Below are 19,111 nucleotides of genomic sequence, written 5' to 3' on the forward strand. Positions count from 1 at the left end.
AAAAACCTAAAACAGCCAAACCATAAAATGTCATAAAATGTCCTTTTCAGATCTCCTTGAAATAGAGGGTAATTTCAAGCCTCTTATTTCTGCCTAGAGTCCAAGAGAAACATTTTGAGTGCAGATGAAATTATGTGTCCTTTGTGCTAAATACACTCTGTTCATTAAATAAAGCACACTCCATTTGAGATTTTCATGAATTACATTGAAGGAAAATGTAATTTACATTTAGTAAGAATTTATTACACTTTTTCTCTACTTCATGCTTGATTCTTACAAGCAATCTGCATGATCCACATTTAGGAAAGGAATAAAATTATCACAGGAATCATATTGGTTGGGAAAGAACTTTGCATAATCTAACACAATCTGTGAAATTTAGAAATGCAGTGAAAAGAAAGGTGTGTTGGCAACTGTAGGAGTAAGGAAGCTTGATAACACCACACAGTGAAGGCCCTGCTAACACAGAATTCTTCCACTTTCAGCCCCCACCTTGCAATGGCTCTAGTAACAGCACCAATGGTAACCCTGCCATCAGTGCCACTGAATGTTTCACATCAGGAGATGCACAACAGTCAATGCCACAGGCATTTAACACTCATCCTGCAGTCGTGCTAAGTGTTCAGCCCTGTTGTAATTACTTTGTGATAGGCACCTTGTGGGATTTTGCCATCTGTGCTTCAGTAATGTGCAATCTGTGCTATTGTTTCTACTCCACTTCACCAGAGTCCTGAGCCACACTCTATTGCATAAGTTCCACCAATCTCACCAGCTTATTTTCTACAATCCTACATGACTTAATTGCCTTGTGAGAAGGTGGAAGAAGGTCCAGCACAAACCTGAAAAACAGAAGATCCCAACCCAAAGATCTAGTTAATCTCTACTTTTCTTAACATTTTCATGAATTCAACAGAATTCATCTAGTAGCTTCTCTCCAAAGACATGTGGCTCTCTCTGTGCACTCTGACAGCATCCCATGTGCAATAGATGGAGACAGATGAGGAGACTGGCAGCAAGACTCTTTATTCAGAAGTGATTTTGCCCATGGCATGTTTAACTGCTCTTACTAGTTCTGAATAGCCACCATGGTTACAGGGCCACACCTGCAGCAGAAGCTGTTGGAGCAGCTGGTAAGGACAGGACAGGCACAACCACTTGTTCAGCATTTTGACTGCTCTCTGAGTCAAGGGAGCTGCAGTCATGGCCAGCTTCTTCTTGCTGCCAGTAGCATGACCTGTGGAACACGGGTCTGTTCTGAGTCACTGAGGACTTAATGTGTGAAAATCAAACCACCAGTAACAAGCCAAGATCATCTGAGTGCCTCAAAATTCATTTCCCTTGGAGCTGCATTTCAGCACGGACACAGCATCTTCCTTAAAGCTGTGATTGTGTTGTCCTTCTTCCTACACCATAAAAAGAATTCATGTGATGAATTCCAATTATTTACTGCTAATATAAAAATGCTAAACTTCTTCTTGCAGAAAATTGTCCCATAGAGGCAGTCCTAACAGTGCATTAAGGCACTCTTGATCCTAGGTAGGGTTTTCAAAAAGTGGTGTTTGTGGGGAGAGGCATCCAGCTGCTGAATCATTCCACAGCATTTTCCCAAAAGAAGCATTTCCTGCTTGAATAGTAATAAATAGAAAAAAACACTTTGTAATTGGCTAATGACTCCTGACTTCCACACAAATTCTGAGTTTACTAAATTGGAGTTTTTTTGAGAGTAAGTGTTCAGTGTTTATTTTCAAAGACAGAGATATTTATCCTTAGACAACATCTCATTGCAGTACTTTTATTTCTGCTAGAGCCTATGACAAATGGAGGTGCAATTATTTTGTCAGCTTAAACAGAGAGGAAGGAAATAACACAATAGGCAACTGATGGAGAAGTGTGTTTTGACTGACTGTAGAGCACACTACAATAGAGATAATCAGGAACCAGGGTCCCTGGATAAATACCAGCCTCACAAAACTACATTTTTATGAATGAGTTGCTTCATGTGGTTTCCTACCACTTTTCACCTTGTGTGGTAATTTTCTGCTGTGCCAAGAAAATGAAAAGCAATGATTCTGATCTGGTAGCAGGACTTGCTGGTTATAGTGTGTTACAGGTTTGGTCCACAAAGTCCAGGTGAGAGCCCTTGGCTTTTTAAACAAGCATTTAACTCTTCAAGTGAACAGTTCTGTTCTCTTCAGCCAAACTACAGCTGTCACATTTACATTTACATTTACATCTGCACAACTGGCTTCATTGTAAGCAGCAACATGAAAGATAAAGCAGTAGCAGGTCAGGCCTGGAGCATTTTACTGCCAGCCACTGAGAAATTTCTTGGCACAAGCTGGGATTTCAGGTGAGACAAAGGGAGTTAGGTACACATCTTTTTAAAAGTTATAATGCTGAGCTTCTCTTAGCAACATGTGCCCTCTGGTTAGTATATTGATTGAGAGTTTTGTAAGTAGTTAGCTCCATTGTCATCTATGGTGTGCAAGTTGCAGTGTCACTGCCAAGATCTGTTTTTGCCAAAGTAGATCTAAGGCATGTCTGGAAGCATATGTATTTGAACTGAGAGTGAACAAAGCTTAACTTTGGGTATGAACTAGTTTCAGATAAGGATTTGGCATGCAGTTACTTGCTCCAGAGGATGCTATTCAAACAGATCTGTTCTGCTGTCAAAAGGTTAGCCAAATTATTGATTGAATGATACCAGAGGCTCTGTGTTAATTAATGGTGGGAAAATGCCAGATCCTTTGATTGAAGGAAGTAGGTTGGCATGCAATTGTCTCATAGAAGCTTTGAAACAATTTTGTTAGATTCCCTGCATTCTGTTTCATATTTAGATAATTTTTTCATTTCATCATTGCAAATTACATGAGCAAATGTCCAGGAGGCACATCAACAGCAAAATTACAGAACAGCAAATGAACTTTGGGTGCTTATCACAAGAGGAAAGTCATTATCCACCACAAGGAAGAAGAAAGCTGTTCCCCAGCATTTGACCAGTTCCTAGCCACATGGGACTTAACATTTTAGCTCCCTTCTGGCCTGGAAAACACTCCAGCTGTGCTGAGCCATAAGAAAGAGGCCCTTCAAATCAGCAGCTGGATTTCAGTGCATGACCCTGGTGCTGGCTGGCCTCACACTGGAGCAGGAGCACAGGTGATGCCTGTTGGCATGTGGCATGTCCTTTTGCATGGAACAGGGTGGGGGATCTGCATTCAATTCAGAGGTTGTGCTTAGCTGAGCTATTCAACATATGCAGTAAGAGACTTGAGTTCACTGTAGCAAGAGTTTGAACTCCCTGTCTGTCACTGTGGATGCTGTGTAAGTCTGACTGGAGTGGGGTGGGAATGTGAAGCTGCTTCTGAGGGAAGGCAGGAAACAGTGTGGGGAAATGGAGCTGTGTCAAATAACAAACTGTGAAGGAACTGGGGCTTACTGAGAAGCCTGATAGCTTTTCTAGCTGGTTATTACTGCCTTTCCCTAAGGCTGTTTGTTTTCAACTGGTTTGTGCTTTTTCAAGAGAACTCATTAGTGTGTATGAATATGGAATGACAAATTTTTGAAACTGTAGGGCTGTGGTGAGGAAAAAAAATAAGCCTCCAGGCTCTGAGGCTTCACCTGCACTTAAAAGCAGGAACCACTCCTTTAAGGCAGTTTTCTTCTTTAGTTGGTCCTGTGAGTAGCTAAACGTTGACCTGTGTGGCACATCATGCTCTGCTTTATCGGCCAAAGATCACTGTGTAACTAACTGGAGAGACCAAATCTTTCACAGGTCTCTTCTCTGCTTTTCTGCAGCATTTCTGGTGCAACAGCATACTTCTTGTGACTATGAAAAAGAGAGAATAAAAGCATCATGTGTGCTGGGAAAGAAAATACACTTGTATGAACAGCTGCAGAGGATCACATCAGAGTATTGATTTGTACAACACTGTCTCTTTAAAACTCTTATGGACAAACAGAGTGACAAGTGTTGTTGAAATCATAGCAATGTGATTATTATTCTAAAGTTGGTGTGACTTTTGAATGGGGTGGATACAAGCACAGGAGGAAACAGCACTTCAGACATTTCCTGAGCAGTCTGGCTGCTAAACAGCCTCTGGCCATGTTCACCAGTCTCTTTTGGGAGGCATCTGCACTGCCTCCCAAGGTGTGCACCAGGTGCCTCTGGGTCAAGAAATGTCTTTCCAGCTTGTCATCCAACACCTGTGCCTTCCAGCCATGGCCTGGGTGAGTGCTGTTCTCCTGGGACAAGGTACAGAAGGCTCCCCTCAGTCTCAGTTCTGAGCTCCATCTGTCTGACTGCACTTCCATGAACAAATCCAGCCAAGGCAGTCCCAGCCTGGTCACAGGATGAAATCCTGGGATGATGAGGAAAGGGAAAGCAGCCCCTTAGGCTGCTGCACTGTCAGAGCCAGTACCTTCCACAGGTGGGTCTGCCTAGGTGGCCACAGGAATTGCTGCCTTGGGAAGCTGATGTCATCCTTGTTCCAGTGGCTTCACCATGAAAATGTTGCTGCTCAGAGCAGCCCAGGGACATGCCACATTCCACAGCATTTGGAAGGGGAAAAAAATCACAGACAACTGTATCCTAGCTCTTCCCTTGAGAGCTCATGAAGTGGATTCAGTTTCATAGCACAATTACTGCCCCTTTGATAATAGGAAGAGCATTTACAGTACATTTAATTGTTTTAATTTCATGTAGCTTTGTGGGGTTTATACTTTTGGCTTTGTTAAATACATGTTGACACAGTAACAGCACTAACTTTTTGTTCTTTGCCTTGAGCAAGGCTGGAAATCAGTGCCACATGTCTATAAACTGTTCCTAGAATTAAAGAAACTTCTTGTAGAGGAATGGGAATTTGAATAAATGTTGTTTTTGCACTTCTGTCAAGTACAGAGGTCATACAAATCTAGAGCCCCTTGCAATTGAAAATACCTTGTATTGTCTGTTTAAGAAAGACCAAAAGTGAATTTCTTAAGGTGAATAAGTGATCTGATGTCTGACCTCTAAAATAAGAATACTCTTTGTTTTCAGTAAACACATCTGACATGGAAGACCCAGCAGTTTTCTGCCTTCTCATCTCAAAATCTCTTTGAGCCATTTTAGTTCCTATGGAAAGAGCTCTGCCAGTTCATTATGGTGATTACTTTCCAAGAAGAATATGGCAGAACACAACCATGTAAAATGTGACATGCAGGAGCACATTTAGGAAACTTCCAAATGCTGCAAGTAAAGCTGGAGAAAACAGGGGGAAACCCTGGTCAGATTGGGCTACAAAGGGTGTAGGTGGGAGTGGGACATGAAGAGAATATTAAGTAAGGAAAGCCTGAGCACACTGGCACAGCATGGATGAACCTGCTCCAGCAACCTTTTTCCATGTTCTACAATGAAAAAAGTACAATTTAGTACCAGAAATAAAAATAATGAGAAAAGAAAAGAATAAAGGTAGCAAAAAAAGATGGGAAAATTGAAGGAAAAATATTAGGAACAGAACTGTTGTAAGTGTACCAGGAACTGAAACTCTGAGGCCATTGTGGATATAAGATTGTTTTGTAGGTTGACAAGTTGTTGTTTATTTTACAAAGTCGGGTCAAATGATTTCAGGTGATGAGTTTGAACAGGAAAAGTTTGAAGCTAATTTTCAAATGTTTAATTTCATGTGATGCAAGATGCTGCACTTAATTAAATACACTTCTCCCCATTTTCAGGAATACACAGTCACTATTTCAAGCTAAGCCACATTTACAAAACCTACTTGCACAGTCTGGCCCTAAGTTTTCAAATAGAGGAGTGAAAGCTGTGCCTGTAGCTGTGCTTTGTGATAGCTGTGTTATCTGCTTGCTGGAGCAGTCCCCTGGCAGGACAAGGCTGGGGTATTGTTTCCTGCTCCCAGATGGAGCTATTTCTGCTCAGCAGGAGGCAGGGTCCCCAGTAAGGCTTTGAGGAGAGGGTCTGGGTACCCCCCTGCTGGGGCAGGAGTCTAAACCACTGTGGAGCTGCTGGGGTCCTTCAAGCACAGTTTTGTGCAAGTTTTCTATATATTGTTTTGGACAGGCATAAAGACATGTTGGGACTGGTCACACTGAGATAGATTTGTCTGGCACTTCAAATTCATTGTGTTAACTTTGCATTATGAGGGTCTGAACTTCTTGTTCTACTTATTACATGTAAGTTAAAAGTGTGAAATTGAATTGGTTTTGCTGGTTTGAGCTAAAAATGTAATTCTTGGAACAGGTACTTTCTGTTGAATCAGGGGATCACCATGGCCACAGGGTAGGTGGTAACACATTGGCTGTGTAACAGCTATAGTATGTAATAAATGTTTACACACCATCAAGTATACAAACATTTGATTGCTTACATGACAGAGCTTTTCTTTTGCAGTCATTGGTCTCAATTTTTCCATTACATTTTCTCATTTTCTTTTCTAGCTTTACTCACAGACAAACCTCCAAAGCCATTGTTCCCCATGGAGAACCAGCCAACTGTTATAGATGTCCAGCTGGGTAAGTCCCCTTCTGGGAATAATAGATCCTAAACTTCCACTCTAGTAGCAGATGGGATAAATTGAAAGTGGTAAGAAAGGTTTAGTGGTGTTATTACATGCAAATCAATTTGCAGCTTCTCATTTATAACCACAGAATTTTCTGCCATGGCAATATAAGGGAATGAACTTGTATAACATCAGGGGATGGCAATACTAATTGGTTACAATGGGTATTAAATATAAAGCACTAATGCTCTTCTTAATATATTACTGGTAGAGTAAAAAATATGTCTACATTGGTGCTGTATTGGTCAGTTGATGCTCACCCTAAGACAAATGTTCTCATAAAAGTAGTGCTGATTCCTTTAAAAGTTAGTGTAAAGCATTGCATTTTCATGATGTTGTGAATGTGCACCAGAGAGGGCTGTTGACTAAAATGCTTGTATGCTTTTCTCACTCTTGTTATACATTCTTCTGTGAATGCACATCTCTAAATCTCAGCTAGCAGCTCTATTTTCTGTCATGTTGGAAAATAATGTGAGAGAGTTAATGCTAACTTTGGGGAGCTGTAGGGCATTGTGATACTGAAAGAACTGCTCAGCATTGAGGTTCCAGAGGTTTTTTTCAGTGACTTGAAAATAGATTTCTAATTTTAAGAGGCAGAATTGGAGCTGCTGTTAAGGACTGTGGTGCCATGAACTTAAATCACAAGAGATGCATTGCATATGGGGATTGTTCACTCAGAAATGAAATTGTGGCTCTTGATTCTCCTCCTCCTTTATATCAAAGCTGTCTAGAATTCAGAGGTGGAATGGTGTTTAATGGCAAGCAGGGTCAGAGTGAAACATTTTAAGGCTGATGCCATTGTAGTAAAGCTGTTTGTATTTGTGAATTTCTGCGGGTTTCTACTTGAGATGAGTACAAAGACACATCCTTGTTCTTAAACCAGGTGCCAAACAATGTCAGAAAGCACTGTGGGTGCTATGAAGTATTTAAAAATGGGGCTTGAATTCTTGAATGTGAGAATATAAATTATTTGTGACCTTAGTGAATCTCTGAAAAGATTAGCTTTCTCTCATACACCTGAATTGACTCAGGAGTCTGTAAGGGCTTGCACAGGGAACACAGCAGTGGGTGTGGGAAGCAGCCAGTGCCAGATAAATTCTGCAGACAGGTGCATATCTGCATATTTAGGTTCCCCTCCTCATGGCTTGAATAATTGTAGCTGAACAGAAATTGCCCCTAAAAGAGGATATTAAATGAATCTGGAGCCATAGTTAAAACCCTGCTTAAGTAAACAGCAAAACAGAGTCACTGAAGTTTGGATGAGCCCAAAAGGCTGAATTCAGTCTTCTGGTCTAACTTTTAAAAAGTCAACTTTCTAATGATTTCCTCTGGGAGCACACTGTCCCTGTGTAATCTGTGTAACAAAGGCACTCAGAGTTCACATCTTTGCTTCCTGCTTTTTCATTTCATCTTCATTTTCTATTCCAAGTTCCCCTGTTCCAGCAGGACTCTGTTGGTTCTGCAAGGAACACCTCATTGTTGTTGTTGTTTGTGTGAAAACATTTTGTTCTGGCTGATTAAAATAAGGTTTGATTAAAAAAAATTAAAACAAACCCCCTCCTCCCCATGGAGATGTGGCTCAGTAATAGGATTTTGGAGTGTCTCTAAAGGGAAATACAAATCTTGCATCTTTATATGCTGGAATGGAATCCATTAGTTATCCCTTAAGATCAGGAAATTTACATATGGTGCTTTTTTTCTGATATGTTAATGGGTTTGGTTGTTGCCACTAAACCATATTCATATGATGGAACCTTAACTTCTTCTGCAGTGAAGTTCATTGATTTCCCTCATGATTTAACTTGGCAAATAGATAAAGCTTGAAGAGTCTCAGGGAGCACCTTCATCTTGTGGAGGCCTCCATCAGCTTGGGGCAGGAAGGCTGTGCTGGCCTCTGAAATGTGCCAGAGCCTTGAAGGACTGGAAATCATTTGATTGTACAGTGTAACATGGGAGAAAGTTTTATGTAAGGCCACCTGATAGAAAATTTAGTTGAAATCTTGTTAAGCTCCTAGGAATTTTGAACAATTGACATTCTTTGGTATTTTATTAGATATTAAAAGAAAATTTCTGTGTTTGACATGCCTTTTAGCCCATGGACTCAAATCACTCAGTATCCCTGATTTTTCAGTCGTTATTGCAAGTATGAATATGCCACTAAAGCTACAAAAAAAAATGGAGTTTAATCCATCTACTTGTTCTGCAGAGATTATTTTAGTTTTCTATTGGAAAGCTAATCTTTAAAGAAATAGCTGTCCTTCCTCTATAAATAGAGGAGATTAATAATTATCTACTGTCTTTATCCTTAATGATTAGTTATCCTTAACAATGTGATACAGACTCTCCCTAGGCCTCTAGGCAGTGGCCTAACTACTTAGCAGCTTATTTGGCCTTTCTGCAGACTTCAATATTCACCTTTTAGCTTTCAGATCTTATAAGAAGTTTTAGTAAAAACAGGTACACACAATTCTTATTGACAGTGGATAAAAGAACTTCAGGCTTCAAACATGGTCCAGAGTCTGCCTTGTTCTTCTTAAGGAGCAGGAATGTTATTTTGTGTTCTCTGTTTTTCTTTGTAATGTGACAAAGATCTAAAACCAATCCTGTCAAGATCAGAGAAAAGCAGAAACTGGAATTTGCTTTTTTGTTTGTTTTCTGTATTTTCTTGTGGTGGAGAAACAGAGCCAGAGATAGGGGAGGGTTGACAGGAGGACAAAGGAGCATCCCAGAGGACTGGAGAAATAGTCCAAAACAGTTTCACTCAGTTGTTTTACCAAGTCAGATAATCATTTCATCTCTGGGCTGACCTAGAAAATAATGACTGGTTTTTACTTTTTTTATTGTCCATTTAATGCTTCATTTTTGGAAAAACAAAACTAGGGAAAAAAAACCTTTTTATTTGTGTTTTAGTTTTTTTTTGCATTGAGATCAGTATAGAAATAGTTCTTGATTGCATGATAAGTGATACACTTAATCTTCCTCTGCCTTGGTATTAACAAATAATGTTTGTTCTTGCTATATAGTGCGTGTTTTGCAAATATATGGCATTACTCTGATAATAAAATGTTTTACCTGAAAAAAATATTCCTGAGTTGTCTTCATGATATATAAAATCAAATTTGATAGTACAGGCCAAAATACACACAGCTCTTGTGCCCAGGAGATGGGGTGGCTTTGGCAGAAGCCTTTAAGACCATCTCCCCATGAAGCTGTGACTGGGAATTTATTAAAGTGTATACCATTGTAACTCAAGCTTGAGTTGTTCAAAGACTCCTTTTTTAGGAGGTTGGTGTTACTTTAACCATATAAACTTATGTGTGTTGATGGCTTGTTCATGTCAAATTCCTGAGTTTAGAGGATTCCTTATGTGACTTAGAAGAGTAAAGATTGAGACCTCAGCCAGGTGTCTTGGGGCTGTGAGCAGTATGTTTTAAAGATCTCTCATCCACTTTCACATACAGCTGTCTGACAGCAAGTGGAGCATGCAGTGCTCTAAGTCTTAAGGTGACATGTTGGTATGTTGCTCTGCTGATTTCTTAATTCATTTTTTACATTCTTTTCCAGCTAACTTTGTTCACTCTTAGTGCTTTGAGAAGATGGAAAGAAGGAAAAACACTCCTTTGTGTTTTGATTACATGATTACAGAGTAGGTTTCTCCTGTGAATTTGCACAGTTTTAGTAGCATGAAGAAGCCAAAATGCCACTGATCCCTGGGACTGTTGTGCTGCCAGCTCTCAGCTGGTGCAAAAGCAAGTGGCAGAGGCATTTGTGGGAGAAAGGAAGCACATTGTGCTCTGCTGGTTTTTGCCTGGACACAGATCTGTAAAGATCTATATCTAGCCAATCTATGCATAAGCAGCTGCCAGAGTTCTCTAGCTTGCACCATGGCTGCTCTTTTTCACTTGTGTGGTCCACAGAGTATCAAAAAAGCTAAAAATACAATATCAAAATAGATGCTAAATCTGTTAATTCTCTACCATGTATTACAGTGACTGCAGTGTTAAGTTAATCTTCTTATGAATAACTTAGTTGAGTGGAATGAATTTTGCATGTTTGGGTCTATATTAATTGAATATATAATTTACATATCATTTGCTTTTCAGCTATGTCTTGGTTTTGTTTTCAGGTGTTTGCTTAAGAAATGTAGCAGGAGTCTTACAAAGCAAAGCAAGAATCCTGGGTGTTAATTAATTTACTGAACAGGAAGCATGTCAAGGGGTTTAACTTGCTTTTGTCATGGTAGTTTCTCTGTTTCTAAAGATGCTGAGGAAAGAAAGCACATAGTTTATGAGGATTGTCATTATTCCTAATAGCTGAACTGTTTGGAAAGATTTTGTTTCTAAAAGATTTAACAGCACAATTCCCTGGGACTCATTATTAGGCAGATCAATAGAGATCAATAGAGCTACTGTAAAACAAGTGCAGGGGAATATACAAAGTTACATCTGCTGACAGGTATAGCAATAGACTAAAAATAGTTAGGAATAAAAAGCCCTTTTGGTTTGCAGCAGTGGCTGGAAGGAATTATTTGAGAAGTGAAAATTCATCCATTTACTGACATTTTAAATATACCTCTTCACTTTCCACAGTCTTAATTTTCACTGAGATGCCACTTGTCTTCTTAAAGAATAATTGTTAACAAAAAAAAAACAACAAACCTGCAAGATGTTTGAGGCATTCATGTCATACCAAGCCTGTTTATTTAAGATAATCCAGCACTGTCTCATTACAGATTTGGTCATTAAATCTTGCATTCTTCATATCTAAAGATATAGGTATTTGATAAGCAGTTGAATAGAGTCATGGTCTTGGACAGAAAGCAATACAGAAATTTTGAAAATGCTTCAAATAGAACAAATGATTTGAAAGTGAACTTGGGAAGAAATTCTTATTTAGTGTGCTTGCAGTGTGGAAAGAGCACTGAGACCACCTTCTGTGGTCTTGAGTGTTGTGGACATGCCTTTTGATCTGGGATTTGACTAAAGGGTCGTGTGCCAGAACTGCTCAGCAATGTAGTGGGTGTGCATGAGGAACAGGGATCCTGGATGTTGGTTGCTCCATGCTGCCTTTCTTTCCTCCCTCAGCTCCTCCCAGGCATTCTCCAGCCTAGGGCTCAGCAGGGTTTCCCAGAGAGAGATCTGGGTTCCTGTGTCAGGGCAAACCAGAGCTTTGCACCTCCCAGCTCGTCTGGGACAGCACAGAACAGTCAAATGTTGAGGAATCAGAGGTGACCTGATCCAAATGGGTCTTGAGTCAGCAAAGAGGCTGACTCAAATGTATCTGTAGAGACTCATTGTTCCTTCCTTCTGCAAGGCCTGGGGCGGGTAAGTGACAGTCTTGCCCCAAATCATGTCCTGCTGCCTTATCCTGTCCGTGTGTAGTGACCCACATCACCTCACAAATTCAGGTCTGAGCGATCTGAATCACAGAGCAGAGGGAAGGTGGGACTAAAGGCAGAGAAGACCTGTGGGTAGTGTCCTCTCCTCCCTAAAACCAGCAAAAATTTGTTTCCCTCCATCCCCAGTTCTCCCCACGCCGCACCTTCATCGCACAGCCCTGTCTCCCTGTCTGGAGGAGCAAGCTGGTACCTTCACTGCTGTCTCCTCCACACCTTCTTCCAGTCATCCATGGCTCTTCAGTGCATCCACCTCCTCCCACAGATAAGCTGGATATCCCTGTTCTTCCCATGGGACCAAACCTCACACATTGCTCCCCTCCCTTCACCAGGCTACAGACTTGCTGTGTGAATCACCCCAGACCCACCACTAGAAAATCATCTCCTCCCAGCAGCTCATGTGCCAAAAGTACTGTATTTCTGCACAGAAATACATAAAGGAGCAATTTTCACCAGGAAATGAAGAGAAACTGAGAGGATGGTCTTTAGGACCTGCAGCTCCACAGCTATTTCAGCTGTACGTGCCTGTAGGAAAGGAGGCAGGATTTACATCTACTGCAATCATTCTGTACTAATCTGCAGGGAATATTAGAGACAAATTGTCTGACATTTAGGTTTAGAAGTAGTTCCCTAAATACCCAAAGTGTATTACTGCTAATGCTTTGATGCTAATTTGGTGTGTTGTTAATATCCCTGCTTCTCTCGGCGGTAATGGTGAAATGCTGCACTTCAGAGGCTTGGGCTGGGATCTGTGGTTCAGCTGGTGTCAATCCACAGTTCTTCTGCCTTTTGCATGGTTAATCCAGGTTTTCATCTGTGGAACAGTTCACTGGCATTCTTTCTTTTGTCTTACTGAACTTGCAAAGACAAGCCAAATTCTGACTGCTGATCCATGGTTTTTATACCCATTGGGATCCATGGGGTTGGCACAGTTATGTCAGAAATGAAGATTTAGCACTTTCAGACTTTTTTTCTTACTTCTATAAACTATTTATTGCTTATGTTGGGTTCAGTGGACGTTAGGTCAATATATACTCTTAGGGCAACATGAGTCTGTCTGTATACAAAATAAATTGATTAATTTGTGTCAGATAGACACCCTTGCAGTTAGTTTTGAAACAGCAATACTGTAGATCAATCTGTTGTCTTATTTTTGTTCCAAGAAAGTGGTTAAGAGGAAACACTCCAATATATCCTGACTTACAGTTGTCCCAAGGCATTAATCCAAAGGCATTAGCTAACTTATGATGATGGAAGAACGCTTCAAATCATCTTGCTCCAGTAAATCTTCCTCTGAAAGTAGTGACTGTAGTGTGGAGGTGTCCAGGACATGGACCCTTAGCATTTCACTAGGATTAAGCTGCCGTTAACCAGTGCAACCATCATTTCACACAGACATGCAGCTGTCTAAAGGCTTGGCTAAAGGATCTCTTGTTTGGCTTCTCAATTTACTTCATTGGACGTGTCTGGGAAATGGGCACAAATTTGTTTCTGCAAAAATGAAGTTCATGAGAAAGGAAGTTGAAAAATGTTCTTGGTGGAGAGAAGGGGCTCAAGGATATTGGTAAGAGTTGTGAGGCTTTTTTCTGCTATAACTCTCCTGACCTTGACCAGGGCTCCATCCTCATTTAAGGTGAGGATATTGCTTCTCTAGTTTTCAGGAATGTTGTGACAATAAAATCATCTGGTATTGGGGAAGTACTCCAAGAAGGGCAAAGGAGTACAGATAGAAAAAGCTTTGACCTGGATTTTTGCCTCAGGGACCTTGCCTTTTTGGGCTCTGAGCCTGACTGCAAACACAGAGACATTTAACTTCACAGTCCACAGACATATGCTATTGTGCATTGAAAGTCAGACAATATTAATGTTCCAGAAGAGAGAACCACAGGGCAAAGTTTGCACCATTTTCCATGCTTGTTGGAAACACTGTCACTGGCAGAAATTCATGTGCTGCCATTTTACATTCCCTCTACAGTGTTTGTCATGTGAATGAGTTATTAAGCTGTGAATGCCTCATATATTCTGTAAATTACAGAGTAGAAACATTCGGCACTACTATTTTGACCTTTTCAGCATTCTGTGATTTGCTGGGCATGCCATTCCACATCTTTTGTTTACAGCCTCACTAAAACTTAGGGATGGAGCTGAGTGGGCAAACAGTCAAAATATACGGGGCTGGGAAAGGTCAGGGTCGTGCATCACAGCACTGCTGTTCAGTGGGCAGGGAAGATTAAAATCTAGACTAAGCATTCTTCTGGTTTTTTCCTCCTTCACTGAAAAATAATAGAAAGTTGTATTTTGTAATCTGCTCCACAGGCAGCAATGCAGAAAATGAAGACTGATGGTATAATTTTTATTTCTTAAAATTTCAATACCGTAATGTCATGATCTTAGAGGCTGTGAAAATCAAAGCTGTCATAGTCCTTCAAAAGAAGTGAGATGGAATTCTACTCACCAAATCTTTGCTTCATTTAATCCATGTTTGATAAATGTTGCTCTTACCTTCATCCTCAATACCCTTGTGCTTGTCTCCATCCTACAGAAACAAATAGTTTGCATTAGGTAATTGAACTTCGACCATTAGAATGAGATTGAGCTACAATTTTCGTGTTAGATATTGCAATCCAATGAAGACCAAATGAAAGACAGTCAAAGCAAGATTTCTTTTGAAATTAAAAGATATTTTTATTACCTACAGAAGACACATGTTACGTGACTGCACAAAACCCCTAATCAGATGTAGAGGGAAAAACAGAGGAAGCAGTAATCTGAGGAAAGGCAGCAGAGGCAGTCTGACTTGTATTATACTTTTTAGTTTAAAACAAGCCACACAGTGAATAATGACTGTAACTTTCTACAACTGAGTAGGTTTTTATTATCTGCTTATACTATTTGAGAAACTTACTAATTTTAACATGCTTGGCTCTATTCCCATGAATAAGTGAATATAATTAGTCATGAAAACATCCATGGAGATCTCATTGATGCACAGTCAGGTGTGCAGGTACTTCAGCTCACAGGAGCCTAAACACTTACTTGAGCAATGTTTTATATTACTCAAATAGAAGTTTCACTGATGGTCGTGCACACTGCATTAATTAAAAGGCCTAAGAAAATTCTGTTTTATATCCAGCAGAGTTGCAAATTTAAGGGAGCTGAATATGCCACTGCTGCAATGATGAAGTTTGTAAATGGTGCTACGTGCTTTCTTGGCCAAATGTGATGTAACCATTTGCAAGCTCCAAATATTTTTCACATTTCTGTGATCAAAGTCAATTGTTTGAGTTGCAAATTTAAATACTTAGGATGCAGTAATTTTAGTTTTAACAAGGAAAATAACCGGTGTGTTAAGTGTGCTATTTCATTAATAGTGACACGATTAAATATTAGCAAACGCTCTATTTTCTGAACTTTCTCTCTTTAGGAAGGAAAAGATTGTCCATGTGGATGTTTCCTTGCATATATCCTCAAAATGCTTCTTCAGAACACTATTTTGTATAGTTTATTATCAAGTGCTGAATATGCAGAGTTTGAAAAATGAAACTGTTGTGATTGGGCAAGCTGATCAAATCAGGATTTCAGTTTCCAAATCACATTACTGTAAACTCTTTTTAATGATTTCCTCATCTGTTTTGATGAATTTGAAATCTATTTTATAGATAATATTCTGCAGCCTGTCATTCCAGTTGTTGATATTAAAAAACACTGCAGGCAGAAAATTGCTTTGCTGTAACATTTGAGCACTGCCCCAATGAAGTGGATGCATGCAGAGTAGGCAGAGAATTTCATTTGTAAGTGCAGTGGGTACTTGTGGTTTAGTTTTACCAGAATTCACCTGCCTTTCATGATTAACTCACTTTGGAAACTGAGTTGTAGAGGCTGCACTGTGTGCAATAAGGAATCTGCTTTACTAAGGATCATTGACCAAGTTTTTTTATTTAGGACTGTGGTTTAACTTTCCTAAATATCACCTGGCATAGTGATGGTGTGTGGATACCAAATTGTTATTCACCCTGTGGGCACACTGCCTCTGAGAGGGGATCTGTTGCATTTGAGCAGTTATTCAGAGGCAGGCAAGCATGCTGCTTCTGTCTCTGTGTCAGGATTTTAAACCCTGCCTCTCACAATTCAGCTCATACCTTCTCAGCCTGGCCTCTCTTGTGTGAAATACCTCCTCAGTCAGAAGACACTTCAACTTGTGATTCCAAACACCTAAATTTTTTAGTGGCACTTGAGGATTATCAGTTGTAGTTTTGCCTGTAAAACGCCAGGAAATCCACAAGTGAATCACAGCACTGCAGTGTGTAACAATGGCTGTGGCTGTCTCAGGTTATTAGAATAGCTTTTCAAGGAGGCATCAGGAAACCCTCCCTGGGAATTTGAAGTCTTGTTTTCTGTGCTAATTTTGTATCAGAACCTTGGTTCCCACCGGTCTTGTACAATATTCTGTGCCAGCTGTGTAGTGAGCAAAACTGACCATGCAGATTCATTTTCTTCTTTGTGATATAAGACTCTTCTGTAACTAACTTGTAAATATTGGTGTATCTGCCTCACTGTTTTGTTTCCTCTTCTGTAGTTATTTATCTTCCAGTCTCAAGCACTGAAATCCCTGTCAGAGCTTCCATTAATCTTATTTATCAGGCCTCATTAATTAAAATTACAAATGTCTTTTGATTGAGAGAGCTTTGACAAATTTCTGCTGCAAGTAGTATTTTTTATTGTGTTATCCTACATAACCATGTCAAAAGTACATCATGTTCAGAAGCATCACTTTAAGTATTTAGGGAGATATTATCAGAAGTTTGGTTTGTGGCAATTTTTGGCATAGCAAAAATTAGGTGACAAATGAGAGTAGTTGAGGGTCTAAATTATGAACAGAGATGCTAAAACAGCATTGATGCATCCAGGCTCAGTCTAGTTCACTGTGTTCTGTTACAGTATAAGCCAAAGGAACTTCTGTCTAGCAAGGCTATGTTCAGTCATGTGAAGAAGCACCCATCATTAATGTGTTACAAATGCAGAATAATTGTTGCCTTTTGCTGTGTCAAGAAAAAAAAAATTATCTGATATGTTTGGCATGGAATTATATGTCACTGCCAGCGTGGCATGCCTTTTAAAGAAATGATGCAATGATGTGAACTCCCAAAATGAAGCCTTCTGCCCATGGCATGCAAGTGATGACACTTCAGACACATCTAGAACTCTAGGATCAATGGGAATGATGTAGGAAAGGATGCATGGCCTCATAGTGACAGTGTAGTGTTCCTCCATCTGAGGTGACACTGCTCTCCTTGTGTTCCTGTTTCTCATGGTATGAATAGGACATATATTGTTTAGATCTTTGGGAATTTAGGAAATATGTGCAAGGAGATTGCTTGCTGGGTTTTGTTGTTCTTCTAATGGAAACCAGAGAAACATTTTTAAGCATGTTTGTTTTTGGTTTGTTTTTTTTGTTTGTTTTTTTTTTTTGGGGGGGGGGGTGTGACCAGACAATAATGAATGATTATGAGACCAAAAGTGGGCAGCAGAACAGAACAGCTGGCATGAGTAAAAACTTGTTGGAGTTTTTTGCTATATCTCTGATTGAAATCACCAGTTTTCAAAGCCGATGCTGACTCTGTTGGATCTAATTTAGTTCCTGCATCAACTCAGTTGAAGCGTAAGAGTATCTGGGAAGGGAAGCAATGTTCTCCAGCAGAATCCTCACATACTGCCACATCTGCAGTGTCAGACACGTGAGTCCCCACAAACACCTGTTTTAATAAACAGCCAATTTGCTAATTCTCAGTTATTCCCACAAATAGCATCTGTTTCTGGCCAGTTGTCTACCTGAATATAGCATCCTTCTTAATCAGTGAAAGCTTCTGTTGCATAACTAGTCTGACTCATTTTCAACCCAGAGAAGGGAATTACCCACTCTGCTCTCTGCCCTAAATATCCTTGAGGGAATTGGTGGAAAATAGAAAGTCTGCTGGAAAGGTTCCACCCTCCCTTCCAAGCAAATAAAGCTGTCAGGGCTTTGATATGTACATAAAAATAAATGCATTTTTAGAGCTGGCTGTTATTAAAATGCCACACTGGCTGAGCGATAATTAGTGATGGACCAGTGGAGCACCCAGGGCATTCCCACGGTGGATGTTGCTTTAATGATGGCTCAAAACAAATTTCCAGACAGTTATAGTGAGTTTGGATTCTGCTGAGAGAGAAATAGAAACACCTTCCTGACACCTAGAAGCCAGCTCCACGTTGTCAGCTGAAAGGAGCCTGGGCAGCTGTTCCAAGCTAACCTGGCATCACACACTTGCACTGTGCTAAAAATGTGCCTTGCACTCTGCATCCATGGACTTTGAAGAGAGCCTGGCATAAGGGCACAGGAAAGACTTACTGTTCTTCCTCAGGAAAATTTTGTATCTTTAAGATTGAAATTCTGGCTCTAGAAATAAATTCTCAGTACAAAGGCTGTGTGTACAGCTTTATGGTGCCAATAAAGGAGTAAATAAAACTATAACACTATATAATCTCTAAAAAATTTCCTGTCTTCTGCTTTGAAGGAAACAACCTCTTGGGAGGAATTGTGGTGATAGGGCTAATCCTTTTCTCTTCTTGCCATGCCCTATTACTAACTACAGAGATGCAGTAGAAATGCATTCAGGTCTTAAACTGTTTTGTTGCTTTTCTTATTTAAACATTCCTAATGGGATTACAACAGAAGCCATTGCACTTAGGAATTAAGCAACTTCTGACCTCTGCCTGTGCATGTAGGAAGTAATATACTGTCTGCTATGCAGTTATTACAAGTAGTAAATTGATGATACGAACTATCCAGCAGGCGTGAGGGACTAGAGACACAAAGCAATAACAAAGCAAGATTTTGGCAATTTTAACCTTTCAGGAGCAGCATAGCAGCTGATCATGTACCCAGTGCAATAACCTGAAACAGTATAATAATATAGCCAGGGAGAACTGACTCTCTAACCCAGCAAAATTGAAGCCATGACTTAGACCTTGACATAAATTTTTGTAAGCCAACTTGTTCTGCTTGTTAGCAAAAGACTAAATCTTTCATCCTCCATGGTAATTCTGCCCAGCAGATTGTATTTGATGGAAACTCAGCTCAGTGGAAGCCAATCCAAAACGCTTGTGGCTTGAATTATAGTTTATA

General features: G+C 40.0%; 1 protein-coding gene across 1 annotated transcript in view; it reads left to right on the forward strand.

Annotated features, from left to right (window-relative positions):
• IL1RAPL2 (interleukin 1 receptor accessory protein like 2) overlaps positions 1–19,111 on the forward strand; it is a 367,516-nt gene that overhangs the window by 256,895 nt on the left and 91,510 nt on the right. The window contains exon 6 of the mRNA XM_056491747.1: positions 6,433–6,507. Within this exon, the coding sequence (XP_056347722.1) occupies positions 6,433–6,507 (75 nt within the window). The remainder of the gene's footprint in view (positions 1–6,432; positions 6,508–19,111) is intronic.

This window comes from Oenanthe melanoleuca, chromosome 4A, assembly GCF_029582105.1.
Source record: "Oenanthe melanoleuca isolate GR-GAL-2019-014 chromosome 4A, OMel1.0, whole genome shotgun sequence".
Classification (NCBI taxonomy): domain Eukaryota; kingdom Metazoa; phylum Chordata; class Aves; order Passeriformes; family Muscicapidae; genus Oenanthe; species Oenanthe melanoleuca.